Source organism: Sebastes umbrosus, chromosome 18, assembly GCF_015220745.1.
Source record: "Sebastes umbrosus isolate fSebUmb1 chromosome 18, fSebUmb1.pri, whole genome shotgun sequence".
Lineage (NCBI taxonomy): Eukaryota > Metazoa > Chordata > Actinopteri > Perciformes > Sebastidae > Sebastes > Sebastes umbrosus.
In genome coordinates, this window is record NC_051286.1 from 27,290,628 (window position 1) to 27,315,558 (window position 24,931).

At 41.1% G+C, this 24,931-nt stretch overlaps 1 protein-coding gene across 1 annotated transcript in view; it reads left to right on the forward strand.

Moving 5' to 3' along the window:
• Positions 1–2,023: 2,023 nt before the first annotated feature.
• emilin1a (elastin microfibril interfacer 1a) overlaps positions 2,024–24,931 on the forward strand; it is a 39,331-nt gene continuing 16,423 nt past the window's right edge. The window contains exons 1-2 of the mRNA XM_037751337.1: positions 2,024–2,585; positions 22,776–22,892. Coding sequence (XP_037607265.1) covers positions 2,470–2,585; positions 22,776–22,892 — 233 coding nt within the window. The 5' untranslated portion in view covers positions 2,024–2,469. The remainder of the gene's footprint in view (positions 2,586–22,775; positions 22,893–24,931) is intronic.

Genomic DNA, 24,931 nt, shown 5'->3' on the forward strand with positions numbered 1-24,931 from the left:
ACATTTTCATTTTTATTTATCAATGTTGTAGGTCTATGGTACGACGACAGAGTATTAGGGCCACATTGAGGAAAAACAAAAAATCTGAGATTTCGAGAATAAAGTCGTAATATCATGAGAATAAAGTCAGAAGTTTAGAAGAAAAAAAAGTCATAGTATTATGAGAATGAAGTCATAATATCATAAGTAGTCATTTTACGTGTTATTTTCTGTTTGTTTCGTAAAGTTATGACTTTATTCTTGTAATATTACAACTTTTTTTCTCGTAAAGTTATGACTTTATTCTCGTAATGTTACGACTTTTTTCTCGTTAAGTTATGATTTTATTCTCATAATATAACAATTTTTTTCTCGTAAAGTTATGACTTTATTCTCGTAATGTTACGACTTTTTTCTCGTAAAGATAGGACTTTTCGTAAAATTATGACTTTTTTTTCGTAATGTTATGACTTTATTCTGTAAATCTCAGATGTTTTTTCCCTCAATGTGGCCCTAATACTCCGTAGTAGATTTGCTTTTTGGCCCTCACTGTATTAGACTTATATACTATATACTTAGACTATAAACTGTGTTACCTTCATCACAATGCTCAAATGTTTTGCGGCTTCAGACAGATTTTTTTTTTTTTCTTTGCCTATCTTTTGATAGTAAAGGTTGCTGACCCTGAAAGAGACAAACTGGACGACACAGAGTTTAACTTTGTATCTCTGAACTGCTGAGATTGCAGACGTCTATTTTTAACTTTTTTGGCATGTCTGCTAAATTTGGATACAGATACTGACAGGAAAGAGGTAGAAGGGGAAATGAAGTGTACTGTAAATCATGGCACGGAGTCAAACTCTCTCTTGGCTGCGAGAGTACAACAGCATCAATCACACCTCGAGAACAGCCTCCTTATCCAGCGGATAAGGAGTCGCTACTACGTGCTCTGTGTGTGCGTGTGTATGTGTGTGTGTGTGTGTGTGTCTGTCCCATGAGTCGGGCTGTTAGATGTCATCCACGTCTCAGATTGGAATCTGCCGTACTGATCAAAAGGGAAACAGGGCAGACAGGCTGATTGTGATTATGAAGGAGGAGGAGAGGGCTCTATTAGCCATCACTATACAAAGACACACACACACACACACACACACACACACACACACACACACACACGCACACACACTCCTCTATTTGTTGAATGTAATTAAGCTGCCGCTTAAAGGGATTTCAGTTTCCCCTTTGCTGAATTATTAACCAATGCCAAACCAACACCAACATGAAATACAGATTGAAAGTGAACTTTAAAACAGCAATTTACAAAACAATCAAATTTTTTTTACTTTTTTTTTTTTACTTTTAAAGTGACTATGTAACTTTGAAAAGAAGGAAAAAGTGAAAAGTTATCAGCAATAAAATGCTATTCTCACGTCAGTACACGCAGGGGTTTTGCTGCTACTTGGTCTGGTATGACCAGTAGCTTTTTGTTTGCTATTGTTAGCCAACTCTAGATAGATATTGCTCTGGAACGGACATGACTGAGCCGGTTCACTGACTTTATGGCTCTTTTCTGCTTCTCTTAATACCAGTCAAGTTGCATAAGGTTGACGTCTTTAAAGCCTCTAAATTGAGAGTGTTGGGGAACTTTGCGAGTGATTGACAGCTGCTCAGAGACGGCAAGGCTCCAGCTCGGCTCTGATTGGTTGTTTTCCTCCAATCTGTAGAATCTTGCAGATGCCCTTAGGAGCACCGGAGGACACAGAGGAACAAGATTTTTTTCAGATTACCTGTCTCATGTACTACTGTCAGGATATAGTGACTGTTTTATAAAAATAACTTTTTAAAATCATATTTGTCCATTTCTAACCACTGCTGCTTTAATCTGTAAAATATAACATTTTTGAAGAAAATAGTTTAAAAAAAATACCATCATTAATGGACATGAAATGTACCTCCAATTAAAGATTAACATATGTTCATGTTTTTGCATTATAATGTTAAAGGTCCCATATAACAACCTCGAAAAAAAGGGAAAAAATAAAGTATGAAAAAAAAGATATGGGACCTTTAACATAGCCTAATGTTTTATTGTTCATACCACCTTGTAAGCTACAATGTGCTTTGGCATTACTGTGTGTGTGTGAGAGAGGGAGAGAGAGAGAGAGAGAGAGAGAGAGAGACCCTGAGCGGGCATGACGGCTCTTGGCTCTCTGACAGGAAACTTTCCTCTTGTTGCTCCCCAGCTCCTCAGCAGCAGCAGCAGCAGCAGTCAGTCAGTCAGTCTCCCTCCACCGCTCCTCCAGCCTCAGTCTGCTGCCGTCTGTGATGCACTTGCCTGGTCTGTTGCGGGCTGAGACATGACTCTCCATCTCCATTCAGCGACAGCTCGTCACTGAAGACAACCGATAGTAAACCGCGGAGACTTTTCTACGACCAAACTCTGGAACTAAATGACATTTCTTCTTTTCTTTTAACACCCCGGACACGAGGATGGAGACGGTGTTTTACCTGCTCGCCTGCTTCACATTGACCCGGGTTAGTCTGGGTCTTGGATATGCGGAGAGCAGTATCCAGACTACTGGACAGAGAGCGGCTAGCAGACACAGGTAGGACAGACATGGACAGAGACACACGTGGGGGAATGTTTTGGTAACCTGGGGCTCGGTCACTTTTAGTTGCGAAGCTGCCATTCAAAACCTCCATAGGAAAACTGTTGATTTAAGATTCATGATGAATAACTAACTGCTGCTGTCCTGTGGTTCCCATAGTGAGGTACGGGAACCTTCAAGGGTCCTTTCGGGGGATCCGGTGGGTGAAACAATTGATGGATTAATTGATTTCTGATTGAAAAAGATGACGATTAGCTGCTTTTCTCTGTTTCTATAATAATAAATTGAATATCTTTGTGTATTGGACTATTAGAGAGAACATGGTATGTGTGTATTTCTCCGTATATTGAGCGTTTTGATAGTTTAACAGTATTTATATAGCACTTAAACCTTCTTTATAATATAAAAGACATGAAAATCTCACTTTTTACAATATGGGACCTTTAACATTATAATGCAAAAACATGACCATATGTCATTCTCTAATTTGGGGTACATTTCATGTCCATTGATGATGATATTTTTTCTAACTATTTTCTTCAAAAATGTTATATTTTACAGATTAAAGCTGCAGTGGGTAGAAATGGAGCAAATATGATTTAAAAAAAGTTATTTCTATAAAACAGTCACTATATCCTGACAGTAGTGCATGAGACAGGTAGTCTGAAAAAAATCATTTTCCTCAGGTGTCCTCCGGTGCTCCTAATGGCATCTGTAAGATTTCACAGACCGGAGGAAAACAACCAATCAGAGCCGAGCTGGAGCCTTGCCGTCTCTGAGCAGCTGTCAATCACTCGCGAACTCTGATCAAACGGTCAAACTAGGCAGCGCTGATCAAATATGAATCAGTATTCTGTAACGTTATTTCTCTCCTCAGATGTTTTCAGAAACATCTTGTAGTGTACTGTTTAGCTGTAAAATGAGAAAGTTTGTGACCCGGCAGCCATGTTGAGATCAGTTGAGGAATTACCAAGCACCGCCCACCAGCCAGAGGAAACTTTCTCATTTTACAGCTGAACAGTACACTACAAGATGATTCTGAAAACATTTTCCCCAAAATAGGCATTATAGTAACAGAATATTAATTCATATTTGATCAGCGCTGCCTAGCTTGACCATTTGATTGGAGTTTGCCAGTGATTGACAGCTGCCTCAGTTGAATGAACAGCCAATAGGAGTGCTCTCTCAATGAAATGACCTGTGATTGGTCAAAGTCTCCCGTCACAGGCTAGATGTTCTAAAGTCTGAAAACAGAGCCATGAGGAGGAGCAGAAGTCTAGTTTTCTCTCAGAACACTTGAATTACAATATGCTGAAAGATTATTATGGAATTTTTGCCCAATGATACCAAAAATATTCTGCCTACTGCAGGTTTGATCTACAAAAATAATCGACAGATCAATTGTTAATGAAAATAATCTTTAATAATGTGTGATTCACTATAAATTACACTACACCACAACAAATCTCACTCAAATAAAGATAATAAATTAAATAATATTCAGATAATTTAAAGGTCCCATATTGTAAAAAGTGAGAATTTCATGTCTTTTATATTATAAAGTAGGTTTAAGTGATATATAAATACTGTGAAAGTATCAAAACACTCAATATACTGAGAAATACACACAGCCCGTATTTAGAAATAGTACGTTTGAAACAAGCCGTTAGGATTTCTGTCCATTTGTGATGTCACAAATATACAATATTTAGACCATTACACGGTTTTAAATGTAAACATTCTAAATGTGTCCCAGTTTATTTCCTATTGCAGTGTATGTAAATAACATCAGCTGACAGGAAGTAAACATGGACCCAAACTGTTACCTAGCAACGCATTTCCGTTGAAATGCGCTAAAACAGAACGTTTCAGACAGAGGCTAAATACAGGTATATTCAGACAGACAGTATGCAGAAAATAAAGTTATTTTTTTAACATTACAGCATGTAAACATGTTCTAGTAGAAACACAAAATACAAGTAAGAACCTGAAGATGAGCACGATATGGGACCTTTAAGACAAAAACCCTCCCATACGAAGCAGAATGGGACAAAATCCTCTCAATATTGGGGATCATTTCTTTCATGAATGTCTCTTTCTGAGACCATAATGTGAAAATATCATCTCTTGCAGAATGAGGTGAATTCTTATTTCCAGAGGAAGTTATTTGTGATTAGGGGAGCTCTGCCTGAATGGGAGGTGATGGGTGTTGTGGTGATGCAGGGGGCCCAGAGCTGGACAGGGTTTATAGGGATTAGAGATATTTACTGTTTCAGGGCCCCAAGTGAAAAGTTCTCAGGGGGGCCCCGGAGTTTCTTGCGGCGCTGGGGGGGACGGGAATTCATCATTTTGGCAAACGGCATGTTCCAGTCAAGTAGAGGTGAATGGGCTCTACAGGGAGCAACGATTTGCGGGGATACTGAACTTTGGACGTCATGAATCCAGAAGACTGATAGCGTATAATCTTGGACTTTTTAAATTCCCAAACTGCCATCTTGCCCTCTTTTATTGGACAGTTAGGAAACTGTTTATATCTTAGAGACAGCTGATTAATAGTCACTTGTAAATCAGTGATGGCTGCTGGGAGTCCCCGCTCATAAAGCTGTTAATGCAGTCAGTGGGCCAACACATGTATGTTTTTATTGTGCTGTTGCTGCCCCACAGTGTGGCATTAGCATGTAATTGAGCTTCTGCCCAAGGGCCCCATATGTGGACGACCCCCTCACCTCTGTGGACGGATGTTTGTGTGACTTGTAAATGAATGAGTGAGTAAGTTTAGTCAACACAGTCTCACAGCAGTTTGTGAAATAAAATGTATTTCATTTGAGTACATAGACACGAATTTCCCTTCTTTTTTTGTGACGCTCAGCACGACTTTTAACAAAGAATTTTTCGTGTGTTTTCCTACGAATGTCAAGCAACACGTGATGCACGTGTCAATTCCGCTCCAGTTTTCAAAATAAAACTACTCAGGTTGAGGAATAGATCGACTCGGTTAGGTTTAGGCAACAAACTACTTAGTTAGGTTTAGGAAAAGATCGCGGTTTGGGTTCAAATAACACTGGAAGTGATGTATCTTAAGTACAGAAGTTACGTGACAAAAACTACTTAGATAGGTTTAGGAATAGATCGAGGTTTGGGTTGAAATAACTCCGAAAGTGCATGGTGTAACTTAAGTACGGCAGTTAAGTGACAAACACTACTTAGTTAGCTTTAGGAAAAGATCGTGGTTTGGGTTAAAATAACACCGAAAGTGATGTATCTTAAGTACAGAATTTACTTGACAAAAATGACTTAGTTAGCTTTAAGAAAAGATCGCGGTTTGGGTTAAAATAACACTGGAAGTGATGTATCTTAAGTACAGAAGTTACATGACAAATACATCAACTTTGACTTGTGGTTTCACACGGGACACGAACACCAGTCCTGTGTCCTCCCTACGCGACGTTCGCCGCTATACTTCCTGGTTCACGATTACGTGGATTACATACAAATTGATTTCGTGCTGACAAAAAAAATATGAAATTCGTGTCCATGCACACAAATCAATACACTAAATTTTGTGAGTATTTCACGAACTGCTGTGTGACTGGGCTGTGTGTGTGTGCGTGCATGAATAAAAGGGTGAATGAATGACGGAGTTCATCTCTCACATGTGGTATGTGTCTGCCTGGATGCCCGCATGTGTTTGTACTTAGCGTGTGTGTGTATGCAAGGCAGGCCAGGCTTCTGGGCTAGAAGCTGCTGCAATATGAGCTTCTATCGGGTTCCTCTCCACACTGCTGCTGCTGCTGCTGCTGCTGCTGCTGCTGCTGTGGCTGCCTGAGCGATGAGACATGGATGGTCGGCCTCTTTGGTGTATGATGAAGCTGAATGAGAAAAGGCGGGAAGCGTAGAGTAAGAGTAAGAAACAGGGCAAAAGATGAAGAAAGATAGATTGACGAAGTGGAAACGAGTGGTAAAAAGTCGAGAAACACAAGGGAGGGAAAAAGATAAAGCATCTGATTGGTGAGATAGAAAAACAAGAAGATAAGAAGATGAAAGAAACAGAAGATGTGGAGAGTAAAGAGAGAGAACCCGAGCAGGCGTGATAAGCGCGAATGAAAGAGTGAGAGAAGGCTGGGAGGAGTGAGAGAAGGCTGGGAGGAGCAACACGGCAGGAGAAAAGACAGACTGACAGTAGAAGAGCAGATAGGGCCCTGGTCCTCTTAATGCTGTAAGCAGCAGGCTATGAAGGAGTCAGCATGGCTGGCCTGTGACGTACACAAGCCACACACACACTAAAGTGACGCGTCGGGGGGGAAGAATACGCTGGCCCGTGGCAATGCGGTTTGCCCCTACGACATCCGTTTGAACTCAATTGATCTGTTTTGACAGATGTGTGAAGAGTTCCATAAGTGATAACAGGCTGTTGAATTGAACTGAAGACATCCAGCGGGGGTCTTATAGCGGGGCTCACTGGAGGACCCTGAGCCGTCCGACACATCTCCTGCCAAAATGTCAGAGCTAACACGCTCCAGATAGTGACAGAGGAAGAGGGAAGGAGTGGGGGGGGGGGGGGGGGGGGGGGGTGTTTGGGGGCTGGATGCAGGTGGACTGCTGATTTGCTGATCTGTTGAGTCTCCTGTATACAGTTTGAAGGACAAGACATTACATCACCACTGGAGGGTAGCAAGGAGTAGTACAGAGCATGCTTCATCATCATCTTTCTCGCTCATTAATCATGCTTATTTCCCCCCTACGCTTTTTTTCTTTCCATTAGCATCGAGGTGCTCCATACAGGATATAGATAGACAAACGCACACACATTACTGTTGTTTTAAATAGCCTGTTTTTATGGCATTCTGCTTTGTGGATTGTAACAGGAAAAACAGGAGACCTGATGAGAAAAACTTTATATTCTGGAGTCATTAGCCCAGTAATGGCTAATAATCACCTATCAGGACATTCATTCATGTTAGTGTTCTAGATACAAACCACTGCACTTGAGGAGAATATCAAAATGATTCGTGCAAAAGTTGTGTAGCGGTAGCCGAAAAGAAAAAACTGCAAGAAACTGCATTTCCTTGTGTTGTTGTTTACTAATGTATTTTTCTTATTCATCAATCGTAAACATCAAGTTTCAGTCCAATATTTGAGAATCACGAGCAGAAATCAATCAAAAAAGAGGCAGAGACAGCAGTTTCTCCTCCGACAGACACCGCAGTGGATCACTACACACTCAATCTTCTTCTCTACTCTTTTCACTGACTTTCACTATCGATATTTCCCTCTCTGCATAGAGTATGACAAATTAAACATCAGCAATTCATGTACCGTAATGGTGATAGAGTATCTAAAGAATCCCCCTGAGGAAGCAGTAGGGTAGGGCAATCTGGGCACACAGAGAGAATAACAATGACTATTAAGCAGGCTAATCGACCCCAGTGGCTTCAGTGCAGCAGAAGTTTCTTTGCGTATGAATCTTAAGATGCAATTGTGGAAATATTTCCCACAATCCACTGTAATATGGTGAAAAAGGCCCGGTCACTACAATTGCAATAGCATACCAGGCAATTAGACCGTAACGGGATTGTCCTCTTCTTGACCGAACCTCGGAAAGGATCCAAATCCACTGGCATCTGTGTGATTTTCTGCTTTCTGCTAATTAGAGCAGTAAACAAATCTCATTAGAAATGGTAATGTGAATGTGGGAAAGGGGATCCTTTCCAGTCTCAGCCATTGTAACTTAATTACCATAGTTCCTGGCATGCATTTAATCTGAGAACGCTCCCTTTATTTACATTGTTTGGATAAACTTACTGAATACTATAGAGATTTGGATCCCCTTCCTGGTATTCACCCTATCCCACCACACAAGGACAACTTCTAAACCTCACTGTTAAAACTATAAAACTTACTGTTTTGTACCTAAAGCCTGGCCCACACTAAAAGATTTTTTCAACTCTTAACGGATGTTGAAAATGTGCGAGACTCCACACATAACGATATGTTATGTTCAATTTAACAGTTTAGTTCCTATAGTGTGTGATGAGCAACAATTTGGCCAAAACAGCAGACCACACACTAACAGATTCATTCATGAACAACAAGACTAAAAAAAAACGAAATTTTAGCAAAATCTCTGGCGATCAAGCGCAACTTAAAGCCCCAGACACACCAGGAATGTCAGGAGTGCATGGCGGCTGTGTGGCGTGGCATGTTCCACAGCACTGACTGCTCATATTTCAGAATAAAAGCCTTGTGTTAACAAATGATGGAATTCTGTCCTTGGAAAAAACGCTTTAGGGCTTTTATTTTGAAATGAAAGCAGGAAGTGTTGATTTAAAAATAAATCTCTACTTTTTTTCATCTCCGTAACATATTCTACAGATAGACAAAATACAAGTAAGAACCTGAAAATTAGCACGACATGGGACCATTAAGACAAAAACCCTCCCATAGGAAGCAGAATGGGACAAAATCCTCTCAATATTGGGGATCATTTCTTTCATGAATGTCTCTTTCTGAGACCCTGATGTGAAAATATCATAAGTGTCAATTCTTATTTCCAGAGGAAGTTATTTGTGATTAGAAGAACCACGCGTCAAAAATAATTAAATAAACTTTTGTGTTGTTGCCACAAATCAACAAGTTGGTCCTCCATTTCTGAGGTTCATCTTAAAGCTGCAGTAGGCAGATTGGAACAAATATGATTAAAAAAAGTTTTTTTTATAAAACGGTCGCTATATCGTGACAGTTGTACCTGAAACAGGTAACCTGAAAAAAATCATGTTGCTCTGTGTCCTCCGAAATCTGCAAGATTTCACAGACCGTAGGAAAACCAGCAGTCAGAGCTGATCTGAGGACTGCTGTCCATCTGCCGTCTATGAGAGCCCGCTGTCACTGATCAAATATGAATCAATATTATGTTACGTTAATGCCTATTTCTCTCCTCAAATGTTCTCAGAATCATCTTGTAGTGAACGGTTTAGCTGTAAAATGAGAAAGTTTGTGACGCCATTGTCAAATCTGGTGAAGGAACGCCAAGTTCCAGTCACATGACCGGAGCACAGCCAATAGGAACGCTCTCTCAATAAAATGACCTGTGATTGGTCAAAGTCTCCCGTCACAGGCTAGATGTTCTAAAGCCTGAAAACAGAGCCATGAGGAGGAGCAGAAGTCTAGTTTTCTCTCAGAACACTTGAATTACAATATGCTCAAAGGTTATTATGGAATTTTTGCCCAATGATACCAAAAATATACTGACTACTGCCACTTTAATACAGTACTACTTTATGCTTCACGTTTTGCATTAGCTCATGCATTAGCCGCGGCTGCCGCAGCTGCCGCAGCTGCCGTGACGGCGGTGGTTGTCCTTCCTTCTTCAGTCAGCTTGGTTCTCTATTGGCTATCGTTCTTTCCTACTTGACTGCATCATTGTCCGTCCTCGGGGTTCCCCACACAAAACAGGATATCGGAATCGGTGCGGCCAGGATGGACTTCCGAGTCGATTCGCGGATGCAAAAAAACACTCTTAACATACCTCAGACCACAGGAATACCTGGAAAGATCATCTTTAGAACCATCAAACCATCAGGGCTTTGCTGACGATTTTCAGGAGGGGGGGAATCGGGCCCAAAATCGTCTTGATTCTCGTGTAATGTGTACCCAGCATTAGAGCAGATAATAATGTTTTACCTGCATGAAATAGTCTGTGCTATTTTGGGAAAGGGCAATTTCAAGGCTTTGCGGAGACTTATGTCTCAAATGCCTCCATAAATGGTTAAAATTCAAGTGAGCCACAAAAAACCCTGCAGCCCTCCGAACGCTGACGTATCTGAGCAATAATGCTAAAGCAAATGGCAGTATCATGGACATTCTCTGTATATCTTCGTGACCGCCAGGCTAAACAATCAGAGTGAAGTTTACACAGTCACGCTGTCCCTTGATGCTGGAACGAGTCCAAAGGGGAATAAACGGTGTGTGTGTGTGTGTGTGTGTGTGTGTGCTCGAGTAAAACTTCATTTTAAGACGGCGCAGAGAGACCGGAGGAATGTGTGCGTCTGCCTTTGTGTCGGTCTGTCGGCGTGCGATCGCTCAAGCGTGAGTGTAGTGCACTCGAGTGTGTTATGTTGTCGTGTGTGACAGTCTGTGTGCTTTGCGCTGTGTGTACAGGGGTATACCTTTACAAGGACGTCGGAGGGGTGCTTGACCTTTGGGCCACAGTTCAAACACAGAGACACGCCCCCCTTTCCATCCACTCATTCAGGCCGCTGTCGAAGCCTTCCCCTTGAAGCTAAATGAAAGATCCGTCAACAATAGGCGCCGCCGAGTGATTTCTTTGTTTAAGTAGTAGACCTCGGGTCCCCTTTTTTCCTTTCTTTCATTCCCTCTTCCTCCCACATGTCACTTTTGTCAACGATTATCCCAGTTCTACCCACAATTCTCCTCTGCGGGACTCATGCAGAGATGCTGTTAGTAGAGTAAAATGAACCCGGTGTGTATGTGTGGGTTGAGATGTCAGACCGTGGCTTCCTGCTTGGCTGTGAAGTGTCTGTCTGCCCGTTTTATAAGGAGGTGAAATTTATTGGGAAATAAAGTGACGCTCAGACAGGTGCAAGAGTTCCACTCACGCTGAGTTATGGCTCAATAAATGCAAAATAAGACGTGCACAATGGAAGTTTCACTGCTCGGTGCCTGGCGGAGAAGTAATGAAAACGTTGTGTGTGTTTGTAGAAGAAGGACAAAGTGTATTTGTGTTAATTTAACATGCATGTAAGTGTGTTTAGGCTTGTTTCCTGTCTGCCTGTCTGCCTGTCTGGGTATGCATTTATCAAATGTGTGAAGTCACACGGCTCCTGATATGATAAATCCTACTTTGTGTGCCAACTTTCTGTCACTTACGGCAGTTCCAGCTCAACCTTTTCAGTGTTTCCTTGAGTGCACGTCTCATCGTACGTGTCTATGTTAACATAGTTATTACATTTATTTCCCCTGAAAGCTGCTACAGTCAATATTTTAAAGGTCTCATATACCGATACCAGTATCGGGTATCGGGTCCGATACTGTGCTCATGTACTCGTACTCGCAAAACGGCTCCGATACAACGGCACCGATACCACTTTACGGTGGTGAGCCCGACCCCACTGGGCCGGGATCCCGCCTCAGCCGGCGCGCACTGGCCCTCACTTTCATTGCGCCACGGAATTTTGCCTTAGACTCTCTGGTCCAGGTTTCAAGACGGGTTGGGTGGGTTGCCGACATCGCCACAGACTCCTGGCACCTTTTACGTGGGCCGAGCCCCGAGCTGGCGGCACAACGCGGTTGGGGCGCACTGAGGACAGTCCGCCCCGGTCGACAGTCGCACCGGGAGCAGGGGGCCGTCCTCGGCGGGGAGAGAGGGCGCAGCGAGCCCTTTGTCCACGGTGCGGCGAGGTCCGGGCGGGGAGCGCTGTAAAGCTGCGGCCACAAGCCACTTTCCCCCCAAGCCTCTCCAAGCCGACCTAGAGCCGGTCGCAGCGCACCGCCTCGTATGCGGGACTCCCCAGCCTGCCGTGTGTCGCTCACACCCTCCAGCTGGCTGTTAACGAGGGTCTTTTGGCACAGAGAAGTACTCCTATCGGTACTCGGTATCGGAGAGTACCCAAATGTAAGTACTTGTACTCGGTCTGAAAAAAAGTGGTATCGGTGCATCCCTAGTTTTAAAGGTAAACTGAGGATTTTTTTTCTTTTCAAATAGCACCAAGTGGGAATATTTTTACAGTTTTATTTGTATCACAGTCATTGCCACGAATATGCACACGCACACGCACAAGCACACGGCAACGCCATGCACATTACTGCTGATGTTTTAACGCTGTTCCACTGATGGCTGCACTTTAGTTAACCAGATGTGGATTTGCCAAACCAACCAGTTAGACCTCATCTTTTGAAGTCTTTCCACTTGTAAAAGCGAGACACGGTGTTAGATAACACTTCAGACAAAACAATATTTGGTTTTACAAGACATAAGGACGATGAGGACTAACTGGTTGGTTGGTTTGCAACGTCTGGTTTCCCTCAGAAAGAGCAGCACAAAACCGCTTCCATAAGTTTTGCTAAGGGAAGCACAAGACGTTCCCAGATGGGGCTAAACGTTATCCCAACAACTCAGCCTGGCACATTTGGTATCTTTGGAAACATTGGGATCTCTGCTAGAATCTGAAATAAAGTTCTGTAGCTTTTAACATTTGGTTGCACAGCATGAGTCATTGAGGTTTAAACAACTTGAACGTTTCAAAGAAAGCATTGTGCTCTAGTTTCACATTTCTGTCTTTATCTCCCGCAGTCTGACAAACATTCTACAAATACTATATTGTAGTTATAAACATTGAGTAATATCTGCAGGAACTGGACTGTTTATGTGCAGTGTTTTCCTGTTGTGCTGATATAGTGAAGAAAACGGGGAGATTAGCTGCTAAATAGGCCACTGAAGGGGGATCAAGCACACACACACACACACACACACACACACACACACACACACACACACACACACACACACAGTCAGTTCTCCATTAAACACCATGTTAGGTTGTAAACTGTCATTTTCATGGTTAATTGGCATCAGTTTATAAAAGTACATGAAGTGGTAAAATAAGCAGGTTAGCATCTAGGGGTGGGGGAAAAAATCGATACAGCATAGTATCACGATATTTTGCGTAGCGATTGTATCGATACATGGATGTCAAGTATCAATCTTTTATTATATAATCTATTAACATCTTAACAATCTGACGGCCTGCCGGCGGGCCCGGACACTATTCTGTTTTTGTAGTGGGCACAGTTCCGTTAGTTTGTGGGGAAGAACGCTAAATAACTCTCCAAAGTTACATGAAATTCTATGGAGGAAAAACTATCATGGCCATTTACAAAGGGATTGACCTCTGACCTCAAGATATGTGAATGAAAACTTAGAGTGAAAACTATATCTTATTAGATAAAACAGATGTTGACAAACTGCATCATTTGCAGTTGAAAAAAGGTAATACATCACAATATATCTTATCGCAAAAAGATCATATCGTGACTTAAGTATCGCGATACTATCGTATCGTGACTTAAGTATCATGATAATATTGTATTGTGACTTAAGTATCATGATAATATCGTATCGTGGCTTAAGTATCGGGATAATATCGTATCGTGACTTAAGTATGGGGATAATATCGTATTGTGACTTAAGTATCACGATAATATCGTATCGTGATAATATCGTATCGTGACTTACGTATCGTGATAATAATGATGGTGATAATATCGTATCGTGGGGCCTCTGGTGATTCCCACCCCTATTAGCCTCACGTTCTTTTTATGTTTGTCTATATGTGTATCTGCATGTCTTATTGCCTGTTTGAGAGTCCTTGTCTGGCGGTGTCAGTCTCTTGTGAGTGCATGTGTAGTGTGTTTGTCTGTTCAATGACGTGTGTGTGCTTGTAATTGCATTTTACACTCATGGAAAAGATGCCAAGCCTAGTTAGTGGACTTTCATCTGAGCGATTTCTCTGCGGCCATTTGGATTAATGGGCCTTTATAGGATTACTGTTTGGAATGCTTAACTTCATGCTGGTTAAAGAGAGAGAGACCGAGAGAGAGAGGAGGAAAGGTCAGTGGTTTGGAGCTGAAATGTTGTTTTGAAGGTGTCACCCATGCAACAGAAACCTTGCATACAGGCACACATGAACAAATTCATTGTACTCTTTTTCTTTTTTGTGAAGGGCATACGCCTAAGCACACGCACACACCCACACACTCCTTCAGTACTACGCTAACACTTAGTCATCCTCCTACAAATATAAAGGCTCCTCTCATGTGTTGGAGTGAGAAGCCCATGATGGAAAGATGGAAAATGAGCCATCGGGGGAAGTGGACTACAGTGAGTGTGGCTGTTGGGTGAAGCTGCACAGACGGAGGGAGTTGTGTCTGTGTTTTCAACCCAGTCTCACGCATTTTAGCCTTTTTGAGTGTCATTTGTACGCCGTTATTTTACAGCACGCAAACATCTGCAGTTAGGTTAAGCAAGAAGACCACTTGGAGTAAGGGAAAACGTTATGGTTGGGCTTAAAATAAGTAAGTAAACTAAGTAAAACACGTATTGAAACAACGTAACACAACTACAGAAAACACATCACAAACGTCAATAAAAAAAACGTGACAATTGTCACTAACATTACTTACAAAACAAAATACCGGTCAGCAACGGTTTCGAACACTGGTCTCCTGGTTAAAAGTAAAAAATAAGTAAGTAAACTAAGAAAAACACGTAACAGAACTACAGAAAACACGTCACAAACATCAATAAACAAAACTTGACAATCGTCACTACTGTTACTTACGAAACAAAACACCGGGCAACAAAGGTTTCGAACACGGGCCTCCTGGTTAAAAGTAAAAGATAAGTAAGTAAACTAAGAAAAACACTTAACAGAACTACAGCAAAGACGTCACAAACGTCAATAAAAAATATGTGACAATCATCACTAACATTACTTACACAACAGTCTCGAACACGGGCCTCCTGGTTAAAAGTAAAAAATAAGTAAGTAAACTAAGAAAAACACAAATGGAAACAACCATGTGAACGGGCTAGTGTTTTCGTCTGTATGTATATGTGCGTGCACGTGTCCACATCTGTGTCTGCTCAGTAGTGAAAAAGGAGAGATGGTTAGGTTTATTTATATAAAACACAGTGCCTGTTCTCCATCAGCGGAGACGGGGTGTGAACGCTGCCAACTTTATGCTTTATCTGCTGTGTCTGTGACCCTGGGAGTCAGCAAGTCAGGATAATAGATCGGCAGAACTGGCCCACTGAATCACGGTGACAAAAACAACACAGCGGAGCTACAGGGGGAAGAGACGGAGCTGTTTTGATTTATCACCGCTGTCTCATTTTACACGTTGTCTATCCCTCCTGTATCGGGCTCCAACTCCTGATGGAGATGTTAGATTTCTCAGAAGCTTTGAGTCCAACATACACAGTTCAGTACAACAAACCGCAGATAGCACAGCAAACCAGCACAAGGCGTAATGCAATAAGAATCACTGCGATGGACCGCAAGACTCTGGAGATGCATGAGCGGCTGTGTTTTGGAAGCGCTGACGTCGGCTGGTTTCAGATGGCAGAGTTGTGCTCTGAGTCACCAGCTCTGATAGAAACATTAAATGCAACGTAACAAACCACAGAAGCAAGACGTAACACATATTAAATGCATAGCTGGAGGAGGCCATGTGGATCACTGGGAAGAACAGCAAGTCTTTGGAGAGGGAGGTACAGAACTGTTTGGATGCATCGACACTGGTTGATTTCAACCAAATGACATTCACTTATGATCCACTTGGTGTTGACCCCAGGTTGAGCTGAATCCCCGCCCCCCCCCCTGTAATTAGATTTTATTTCACATCAGCTCAAAGCAACATGATTCTACTGTGAATATACAAAATAAGCAACATTTACCTAGTGAAAGATTTCTGCACAAGCTATTTGTCTGGGATACATACTCCTACTCCATATAGGTTTCTTTTATAAAGCTGGGATAATTATTGCACAGATTACTGGCCTACAATGCTATACAGCTATAGTATACCAATCATCAGGCATTAAGCATGAATTACATTGAGAAACATGCAGGGAACCTTTCAATTCTTGCTCAAAATCATATGATTGTGATAGAGGCTTTTAAAGGTCCCATATTGTAAAAAGTGAGATTTTCATATCTTTTACATTATAAAGCAGGTTTAAGTGCTCTATAAATACTGTTAAACTATCAAAATGCTCAATATACGGAGAAACACTTACAGCCCGTATTCAGAAATTATGCGTTTGAAACCAGCCGTTAGGATTTCTGTCCATTTGTGATGTCACAAATATACAATATTTAGACCATTACACGGTTTTAAACATAAAAACCTAAATGTGTCCCAGTTTATTTCCTGTTGCAGTGTACGTGTGTATGACAGGAAGTAAACATGGACCCAATATGTTGCCGAGCAACGCAATTACGTTGCAATTACATTACAATTAAATACAGGTATATTCAGGCAGACAGCATGAGGAAAATAAAGGTTTTTTTGAACATTACAGCATGTAAATATGTTTTAGTAGAAACACAAAATACAAGTATGAACATGATAATGAGCACAATATGAGACTTTTAAATCCCATTGAGACATTGTATGCAGGCCTAGTAGTGGGCTGTACAATATATACTGGAAAAACAAAGTTCGGAAACTTGTGTTTGGTCCATTATTTCTCTGTTGTTACAATGCTAATGGTCATTGTATTTTACATCGTTGGAAAGCCTGTTTATTTACCTTCGCAATGATGTCCAACTTGTAAGGATCATGCATTTGTGGGATGAGCAGCACAGCTGATTATGTGGGTAGCGCCCAAGAAAAATGTTCCAAAATGCTCTACCAATGGTAAACAGTGTACCCAAACCCAAAGGCGAGTACCCAAATGTAAGTACTTGTACTCGGTCTGAAAAAAAGTGGTATTGGTGCATCCCTAGTTTGTTGGTTGGCGATTGGAGGTTCTTTTAAAAAAAATTGTATTTATAATTTTTTAATACAAACAATGACGGTGACCGCAATGATACAACAAAAGCAAACAAGCCTGCCATCATCTTGGAGAACCAGAGCAGCCTGTTCCATTGATAGCAAGTTCATAAAGTCATTCCACCGGTTCTCCATGCTGCAATTTCTGGTTGTTCAATGGCCATTTTCACACCTCATATACAACCGGACAAGGTCTGATATCTACATGAAGAAGACGTGACAGGTTTTCAGTAATCTCTGACCAGAATGGCTCAACAAGAGGACAGTACCACAACAAGTGCATCAGCATACCATCTGCTTCACAACCATGCCAGCATAATGTGTGATAAATTGTCTTCAATGTGCATTGAAGTTTAGTTTGGAAGTTGCTGTGAGAGGAAGCAGAACACAACAAGCTATACATCGCTAAGACTGTACCTCTTTTCTTCTAAATTTCTTATGTTTCCTATGTCTTATGTCCTTATCAAGTAATGATTTGATAGAAGATGGAATTTAATTGCAGATAAGATAAAAAAATTATCAATATTTCAGCCCAAACTGTGTTTTAAATGTATTGAGAGGGAATATATTTCCATTCCTGATCACTTGCCCCACTGAGATTCTTGAACTTCCACTAGGGCTACCCCTTCTTAGTCGATTAGTCGACTAATAGGTCGTTTTGGTCTTAGTTGGCTGATGATTGAAGATTCCTTTAGTCAATTAGTCGTTTTTTTTATGCTGTTTTCATGCTGAATGATTGACATATTTCTAAGAAACACATTTTAGAAATAAGTCACAAAGCACATCTCTGGTAAACACGATGATTTAAAATGGTGCTATTGTGTGATTCTTTGTGGAGAAACTCAGTTTTACAGTCGACAAAATCTTATGAGTCGACGAAGAATTTCTTTGGTCGAGGACAGCCATAATTTCCACAACAATGTCCTCATTACTCTGATAATTTGCTAATAATCTGACAGTTTTTATTGATAGTGACATGAACAAGTTTAATTATTTATTGCTGTTTGCACCAAACCAAATTCACCTTCATTGTGTTGGGGTGGCGGCAGAAATCACTGAGACATAAGCAAATACCTTTAAACCTATATTAACCTTGACAGTGGAGTCAGTTCCTGTAATTAGTCCTGTTCACTTTCCCACGTCCAGTAGCTACAGCAACAGGAGGTCAGGAGGTGCAGGGGAGGATGGAAACATGATAAACTCTTTCTGTCAGTCAGACAAGCTGTGGAATGAAGGGGAGGATCAGGGTCTCGGGGGAACAGAGGAGAGGTGTAGTCACACAGAGGGCGAGATAGAGAGAAGAAAAAAAACAAGTTGAAAGGGTGAGAAAGGAGAAGGAGATAATGAACAGAGATAGATAAGGAGAGATGTATGGAGGATGGAACCTGCCAAAATCAAAAATAAATAAATAAATGACTCGATAAATAAATCAAAATGAAGATAAAATGTAGCGAATGTAGTGTAGTCATTAAATGTAGCAAAAATAATATTAAAATAAATGTAGCCATTCATTAATTGATAAAATGTGACATAAATTGATATTTGTGTTTTAGTTTGCTTCTTTATTTATTTATCTTTGTATTAATTCCCTTATTTATTTACTCCTTCGTTTAATTTTCCCTTTTATTTATTTTTTGCATTTATTTTTGATTTATTCATTTATTTTTGCATTTATTTTTTATTTATTTATTCATTTTTGCACATAATGTCTATTTATTATATATTTATTTTTCATAGTATTATATTTATATAGTTTTATGAGTGTTTCACTTGCCTATTGAGGCAGACATGCATAAAGAAATGTAAAAAGAAATGTATAAAGAAAAGAATACAAACATAATAAATAAGTTTGGGGAAATAAATAAGTGTTGAAATGCAAAGCGAAAATTGTGCAGAACTAAATACATTAATACATAAATAAATACATACATTTAAAGATAAATATAAAATAAATACAAAATAAGTACAAAACTAACTAACTAAATAAATAAAAAAATAAATGTATTATTGAATTTATTTATTTTATTAACAAAAATAAATACAAAAATAAATAAATACTTTTTAAGAATTGATAAAAATAAATATACTGTATATATAAATATATATATATAAAATTAAAACAGAATGTCACATTTTATCAATTAATTACTGGTTACATTTATTTTTAATATTAGTTTGCTGCATTTAATGACATTTACGTACTTATGGAGTCATTTATTTATTTATTTATTTATTCATCCATTTTTGATTTTGGCAGGTTGTGTCGTTGAGTGGAGAGGGGTGAATTGAAAGAGACAGCAAGAGTGAGGAAAAGAGTGAGATGGGGAAGAAAGAGATGCACACAGACAAGGAGCCTAAAAATATAAAAAGAGTTCCACAGAGGGAGACATGTAGAGCCAGAGAGAGACTGACAGACAGAAAGAGACATAGAAAGACAGACTGACAGATGTGAAGACAGACAAACTGAGGAAAGCTGCTAATTGACTTTCCGGCATGAAGGAACTCCTTGTGCGCTCCAACTTTTATCTGTAAACCCTTCATAGCCCTGCTCAGATGAATCTGGGAGTGACACTAATTGGCCATAATAACCACCGGGGAAATAGCGGTGGATGGGGGATTCTGGGTAATATGAAAATGATGATAGAAAGCGACTGAAGGACGTCTGTTTCTTAAATCTATCTGTGGTTGTTATCGGCAGAGATATCTGAGGGTCAAGGGAGGTCAGAGTGATGAGGACAAATTGAGTCACATGTAGACGGGGGGAGCATGTGGGACTGGGTGTCTCTTTGAGTTTTAAGACGTGCGTGAGGACATTTTTGTCAGGTGGAATCATTTGGACAGCCTTCACTTAACAGAAGTTATTTTTGAGTCAAGGATTCATGATAATAAATATTTTTTTATTAACAATGGATCAAATGTAATGTTAGAAGTTGCTCGTAGTGACGAACCCACTGCTATTTTAGGCACAGCAGGCAACTGTTTTTCTATTAAAACCCATTGTATGCTCAGGGACAGACAAAGTTTTAGCGACTAACCGGTGGACATGGTGGATCATTTAGCAGCTATGAACTAGATATTTCCCTCAGGAGTTGGTGGAGAGCAGAAAAATACTTAAACGGGAGTAGAAATTCCACTTTCAAACGCCAAGATTTCGGAAACACGACTCCAAATAAATGCTGATGTTGCTCCGTGTCTGCTGGACGTGTAAAATAAATGTTAGCTAACACATTTGCTATACCACAAAATCAATCAATCCAGGTTTAAAGAGGACCTATTATGCTTTTTCCCTTTCCTTTAGTGTGTTATTGTTTTTTTTGTACATGTAAAAGGTCTGCAAAGTTACAAAGCCCAAAGTCCACCCTAAAGGGAGTTACTCTCTCCCACAGAAACACTGCTCCTGAAACGCCTGAAATGCCACGCTTGAAAGTCCCGCCTTTTCTTCCGTAACGTAGTGATGTCACCAAGTAACTCGTTTGCATAATAACCTGCCTGGCGGCTAGTTTGGCACACCCTCAAACAAAGCTAGGAGCTGGAGCGGAGTCCGAAGAGTTTGGTTCCGGGACCAATCACAACCAAGAGGGCCAGTTGACCAATCAGAGCAGACTTGCTGGGGGAGGCAGGAGCTCAAACAGAGAGTTTCAGACAGAGGATGAAAAGATGTGCTGCTGGTAGGAGAAAAGCTGCGAATAAAGACATCAATCATTCACGGAACGGACATATTGAAACTGACACTATAGTGTACAACAACAACAACAACAACAACAACAACAACAACAACAATGCGGAGGCTCCGTAGTCCGAACCAAGACGGCAAACTTTATTACTCCTTTCAACCTTGACCAAGGCAGCGCAGACCAGATCCTCCTCTTCTTACCTTTCACAATAAAAGGAAATAAACTCAATAAGATAGCTTACAGCAGCTCAGGCTATACAACAATTTACCTCAGAAAGACTTATCAAATCTATCTAAAGCTGTCCTGAATACTATTTTTTGGGCTTCGAGGCTTTGGTGAGAAATATTCAAAGGGACAGTGCTGCTGCCGCACTACTGTACACACACACACACACACACGTCTACACATAATAAAGAATAACTAATAATAAGTGATGTTGAATATGAATAATGTGGGATTATTCCTTATTTCATGGATCCTGTGTCAGGGATGTTTTGGTGGCAAAAGGGGGACCTACTGAATATTAGGCAGGAGGTCTTAATGTTATGGTTGATCAGTGTATATAAAAAATTCACAAAAAACGAAGCATTTGAATACTGATTTGGTGGTCGATTACCATGGCAACGGTCGAAGCCACAAAGCTTCGAAGCATTTGGTTCAGCCCTAAATCTATCCGAACCTTTTTATTGAAAAAGTGTTGCAACTGTTGCAAATTTGCATCGTATGAATAGTTTTGATGCAAAATATTCACAGGCGAGTATTCCACATTTTCGTGTCGTCTATTCGTCACGCCCCCGGTGTGTAAAGGCCTTAAGAGTTAAACCTCCTGCATGAAAGGAGGTGTAACCTCAAATGTAATTACAACCATAGGTTAGGGATGCACCGATACCACTTTTTGTCAGACAGAGTACAAGTACTTACATTTGGGTACTCGCCGATACCGAGTACCGATACCAGTACTTCTCTGTGCCAAAAGACCCTCGTTAACAGCCAGCTGGAGGGTGTGAGCGACACACGGCAGGCTGGGGAGTCCCGCATACGAGGCGGTGCACTGCGACCAGCTCTAGGTCGGCCTGGAAAGGCTCGGGGTGAAGGTGGCTCGTGGCCACAGCTTTACAGTGCTCCCCACCCGGACCTCGCCGCACTGTGGACAAAGTGCTCGCTGCGCCCTCTCTCCCCGCCGAGGGATGGGGCCCCCTGCTCCCGGTGTGACTGTCGAACGGGGCGGACTGTCCTTAGTGCGCCCCAACCGCGTCGTGCCCCCAGGGCGGGGCTCGGCTCACGTAAATATATATATATATACTGTATATATATATATATATATATATATATATACACACATATACATATCACCTTTAATACAAATGATTCATTGTAATGTTGTAAGTAGCTCTAAGGAGCCACTTTTAGCTCCATGTTTTGGTTTTCCAGCTGCGTAGTATGAATATAACCAATGGATATAGTTTTCACATGGATATGCAGTGCGTGTGTGTGTGTGTGTGTGTGTGTGTGCGTGTGTGTGTGTGTGTGTGTGTGTGTGTGTGTGTGTCTTTGTGTGGGTTGGTTGGCGTGGAGTTGGGGAGGCATACAATGGTAGCCATTGTTGAAATCGTGCCGTTATCCTGAACTGATCTGACATTTGCACCAGCGGACAATTTCTCTTGAATGTTGAACAGAATAATAATAATCAGTCCGGGGTTTGAGATATTGATCTGGAAACTCACAGTAGAGTGAAACAAGTGATTTTGATTATTATTTTTTTTGCAAATCTTTCCCTTTTTTTGCCTGGGAACAAAGAGCGGCATCCGAGTGTATAATGTGTGTGTGAGAGGGGCTGCTATGTTTGTGTCAACGCCTGACTCCAAACTTACAGTAAACTGCCAGTCATCACATACTTATTCATTTGTCATTTCCCTTTTGTCTGCTTGTGTTTTCATAGGAACTGGTGTGCTTATGTGGTGACACGCACTGTCAGCTGTGTGATGGAGGACGGGGTGGAGACGTACATCAAGCCGGACTACCAGCGCTGTACTTGGGGCCAATGTCCTCGAGTTGCGTGAGTATCTATATCGCCTTTGAATCTTCTTTTTTCGCATTTTATATCTCCTCTGATTCTTCCTCTCTGTTGCTGGAATCTAATCTGTATTCATTCTTGCTCCTCCAACTTCCCATTCCACAGAACTCTGCGTCCTCTATCCATCCATCCTCTCCCCCTCTTTCCTGTCTGTGGTTTACTGAAGTCACTTTTTATTTTCTCAGGAGAGTCTGGTCAAGAAGGTGTCTGGTTGTGGCTGGACTTGTAGCCAGAATATCTCAATCACACGCGTATTACTAAGGGTGGGGAAAAAAATCCATCATTTTTTTTTACGATTTTGGAATAGATTCTTTAATGCCAGATATGCCATATTTGCTTCATTTGAGTCTATGTGGAGGTAACAGGAAGTTACCGCTTTTATTGTTGTAGTCTGAGTAACGTGACGTGAAATCCGTTCCGTATCCGTCAACCAAAACAAACCGCAGCGAGCCGAAACGAGAAAGTAGAAAATGTCGGAGGGTCTGCGTGGATACGACATGCACCCTCACATGTTAAATCCAGCGTGGTAAACACTACACATCCAGTAAAGGATGGAAACACTTTGGGTTTCATACATTGACAGGAAAAGCAGAGCTAGACATCACGGCTAAAGCTGCATGCTAACTCTGTCACTGACGGGAAACGTTATCGTATCGCGGTAACGCTGCGGTCAAGCCGGCCGTCGCTCTCATCTCTGTGGTCAAATGGGCCGACGCTACAACTGTAGAGCACCCATATACTGACATTTATGTTAAATGCTTTCAGACGGCCCCGATGGAGCTGAACATGGATGGATAAAGAGAACGGAGCTGACAGGAGAGCTAGAGACGGACTTGGAGAAGTTAGAGGAAGGAGACATGTGTGACTACGTCCGGTTTTCAGAATAAGGTGTTAACAAAGGGAACTGAATATATAAAATACATATATGGAAATAAGATTGATTGGATTATATTCACCAGAAGTATAAAACATGTCATGTCCCTTATTAATTAAAAAGAAAATACCATTAATTTGTGAGGGAAATGTCTTTACTCTTTGATTTTTGGGGTGCTGGTAATTTTTTTATGACTAATGCCTGACAATGACTGATATATTTGACTTCAGGACATCTCTGACTACATAGGTGCTGAAAATCAAACATTTTTACTGTATTAATTTAGATGTTATCAAAAGTGAAGGTCCCTAGAAATGTATGATTCAACTTTTTCCCATGGTATAGTGTAAAAAAGGTTAAGCAATAAATTGTAATATCAAATCGCAATACTTGAAAATCTCAATAAATATTGAATCGGCACCAAGGTATCGTGATAGTATGGAATCGGGAGATAGGTGTATCGTCCCAGCTCTACGTATCACTGTGGTGGAGCTCCAGTATGTCGACTTAGGGATATCCAGTATTACAAATATTGGAGCGCATTTACTTTATGATTGAATTATTTTTCCAAATGTGGACATCGTTCTCACAAGAAAACATTAATCAAGCGCTCCTGATGTTTTTCCTCTTTTGAAGTTTTCACCATGTTGTCTGACCCTGGCTGCCTGATCCCCCCCACGCCTGCCAGGGGCCTCGGCCTAAACCTGGGCTATGCTAAGAATGAAGCCGACAGGAGTTCCAGCACCGCAGTCTAGCCTCCTACTCTGCAAAAACAATCTCTTCTTCTTACTCCGTCTTTCTCTTACTCTTTCTCCAACTCCTCCTCTCCAGACCCTGTTTTTGTTTTTCCTCTGAGAGCACGTCAGATCCCTCGTTCTCACGCTCTCTGAGCGGGGAGCTGGAAGATGAAATCTTTACTATGGCGCAGAAAAGGCTCTGCGGTACCTATAGTGATGTTTGTGGGTTGGCAGTGAGGAGAGCAACCTGCTAAACGTTCAGAGTCGGGGGCTTGTTAATGCGCCTGCGATGTTGCTATAAATCTTCGGTGAGACTTCAGGTCTATTCTCTTCAGTCGCAGAGCTAAATGACACATTAATGATCAAAGTACAGAAGCGCTATCCAAATAAAACATTCAGATTTTTTTTCT